Here is a 1,858-nt window from a genome sequence, read left to right as displayed (position 1 = left end):
CGCACGCAGCTCACAACTGCTCTGCAGGTCACTGTCCCTGTGGCTGTGCAGGTGCGGGCTGTCCCCCGGGATGACAGGCCGGGGTCCAGGGGCGAGGCTCGCTCCCCTCCCCGGGTCGGGGTCCCTCAGCCTGAGCACAGTGGGCCAGCGCTGGGTGGTGGGCAGATGCCCGCGCTGCGCGTTCACACCGAGCTCTGTGCCAGCCCTCAGGACGCAGTACCTTGTTGTCAAGGTCAAAGAGATAAGAGTCTTCCTCCCGCACATCGGCCTCCGAGTCAGAGATGAGCTCGCCCACGTACCTGCGGGACGGACAGCGCGTCACCCGCCGCCACCACAGCCAGGGGAGGCTGCGGCCACGGAGCCAGGCTCTCACTGTGGCAGGAGATGGGGCACGAAACCCTCTACTGAGCAGGGAGGGAGCCAGGAGCCCCTGGAAGGCACCCCATGTGGACGGCACGGCCTCCCGAGGCAGGAAGGGGAGGGGAGGGAGGAGGCAATGGGGGCTGGTGCTGGGGTAGCCCCTCTGAACGGCAGGTCCGCCAGCGGGCGTCCCCCGGGCCTGATCCCACACAGCACACCCAGTCGTGCCCTCACTCACTCGCAGACGAAGGTGCCCACGGGGATGTCCTGCAGGGTCCGCACGCCCCAGCCCATGTTCTGGGTGCGGTAGAGCTGCAGCCTCGCCCTGCAAAACAGGGTCTGTTCTCACGGCCACGGCCAGGGCCCCTGCTCTTGGCCACGACAGGCGTCACCTTCAGAAATGCTTCACAACGTGACAGGCAGAGCAGTGACTCCGGGGTGACGCGGCCTCCGTGCCTTAGGTCCGTCACCTCCGTACCACGGGGACAGCCCGGGCCGGACCCCTGGTTGCAACAAGGACCAGAGCGGCTAGCGTTGCCCCAAGCCCAGGCTGCGGGTCAGGTGTGGGGGACACTCCCAGGCTCTGAGAACCACGGCCCCCCTGGGGGGGACGTCTGTCCTCACCCGGATGGGACTCCCTGCCACACGAGGGGGAAGGAGCGTGGGCAGGCAGTGCTCTGAGGTCGCCAACAATGAGGAGCCAGACACTGGGAATTCGCACTCAGCCTGCCCACAACTGTCCCTCGCGACCCAGAGGGACGTCCAGTCACCCCTCGGCACTCAGGGAGGGTTCTGACCAGAACCCAGGGCCCGGCTCTGGGCAGCCAGGGGACACGGGGGGAAGGACCCCAGCCTGGCCAGGGGCTGGGGCCAGCCACACCCGGACCGTGGGCCCTGAGCGACTGGGAGGCCTTGCCCCAGGGGAGGCTGAGCCGGCAACTGGGCCTGGTGCTGGGGACACTCCGCCCAGCAGCCGTGGGAGCTGCAGGCGAGGCTGTTCAGGGCCAGGCCTGTGCGCTGCTCTGGGCTCTTCTGACCAAGACGGTCTGGTCCTCTCGGCCTCAGAGCCCCGTCTGAACTGAGAGGAGGCAAGCCTTGTTACGTACACCCACGTGGACCCTGACGGAGAACAAGGGCTCACACACGCACGTGTCCCAAACACGCCCTGTACAAAGTGCACACAACACAGGACGCCTCAGACTCGCCAGCAGTCTCGCCGCCAGAGCAGCTGCGGGGCGGCCCGGAGGGCGGGCGCATGGTTTATGCTGAACACCTGCGTGCTTTCTGGGAGTATGAGATTTTGGAACATGCCAGACAGAGGGTGCCTGTGTGACCAGTCCCAAATAAAAACCTGGGCACTGAGTTTCTAAGGAGCTTCTCTGGTAGACCACATTTCACACGTGCAGTCACAATTCATTGCTGGAGAAGCTAAGCACACCGTATGTGACTGGAAAATAACTTTTGGAAGCATGTGCCTGGTTTCCTCAACATTTCACAG

General features: G+C 65.2%; 1 protein-coding gene across 1 annotated transcript in view; it reads right to left on the bottom strand.

The window, feature by feature from the left end:
• Window positions 1-1,858, bottom strand: part of EHMT1 (euchromatic histone-lysine N-methyltransferase 1) — a 48,722-nt gene that overhangs the window by 6,527 nt on the left and 40,337 nt on the right. The window contains 2 exon segments of the mRNA XM_015572354.1: window positions 221-299; window positions 599-707. Coding sequence (XP_015427840.1) covers window positions 221-299; window positions 599-707 — 188 coding nt within the window.

This window comes from Myotis davidii, unplaced genomic scaffold, assembly GCF_000327345.1.
Source record: "Myotis davidii unplaced genomic scaffold, ASM32734v1 scaffold609, whole genome shotgun sequence".
Lineage (NCBI taxonomy): Eukaryota > Metazoa > Chordata > Mammalia > Chiroptera > Vespertilionidae > Myotis > Myotis davidii.
The sequence above is the reverse complement of the archived record's forward strand: the minus strand, read 5'-3'. Positions and strand labels throughout refer to the sequence as shown.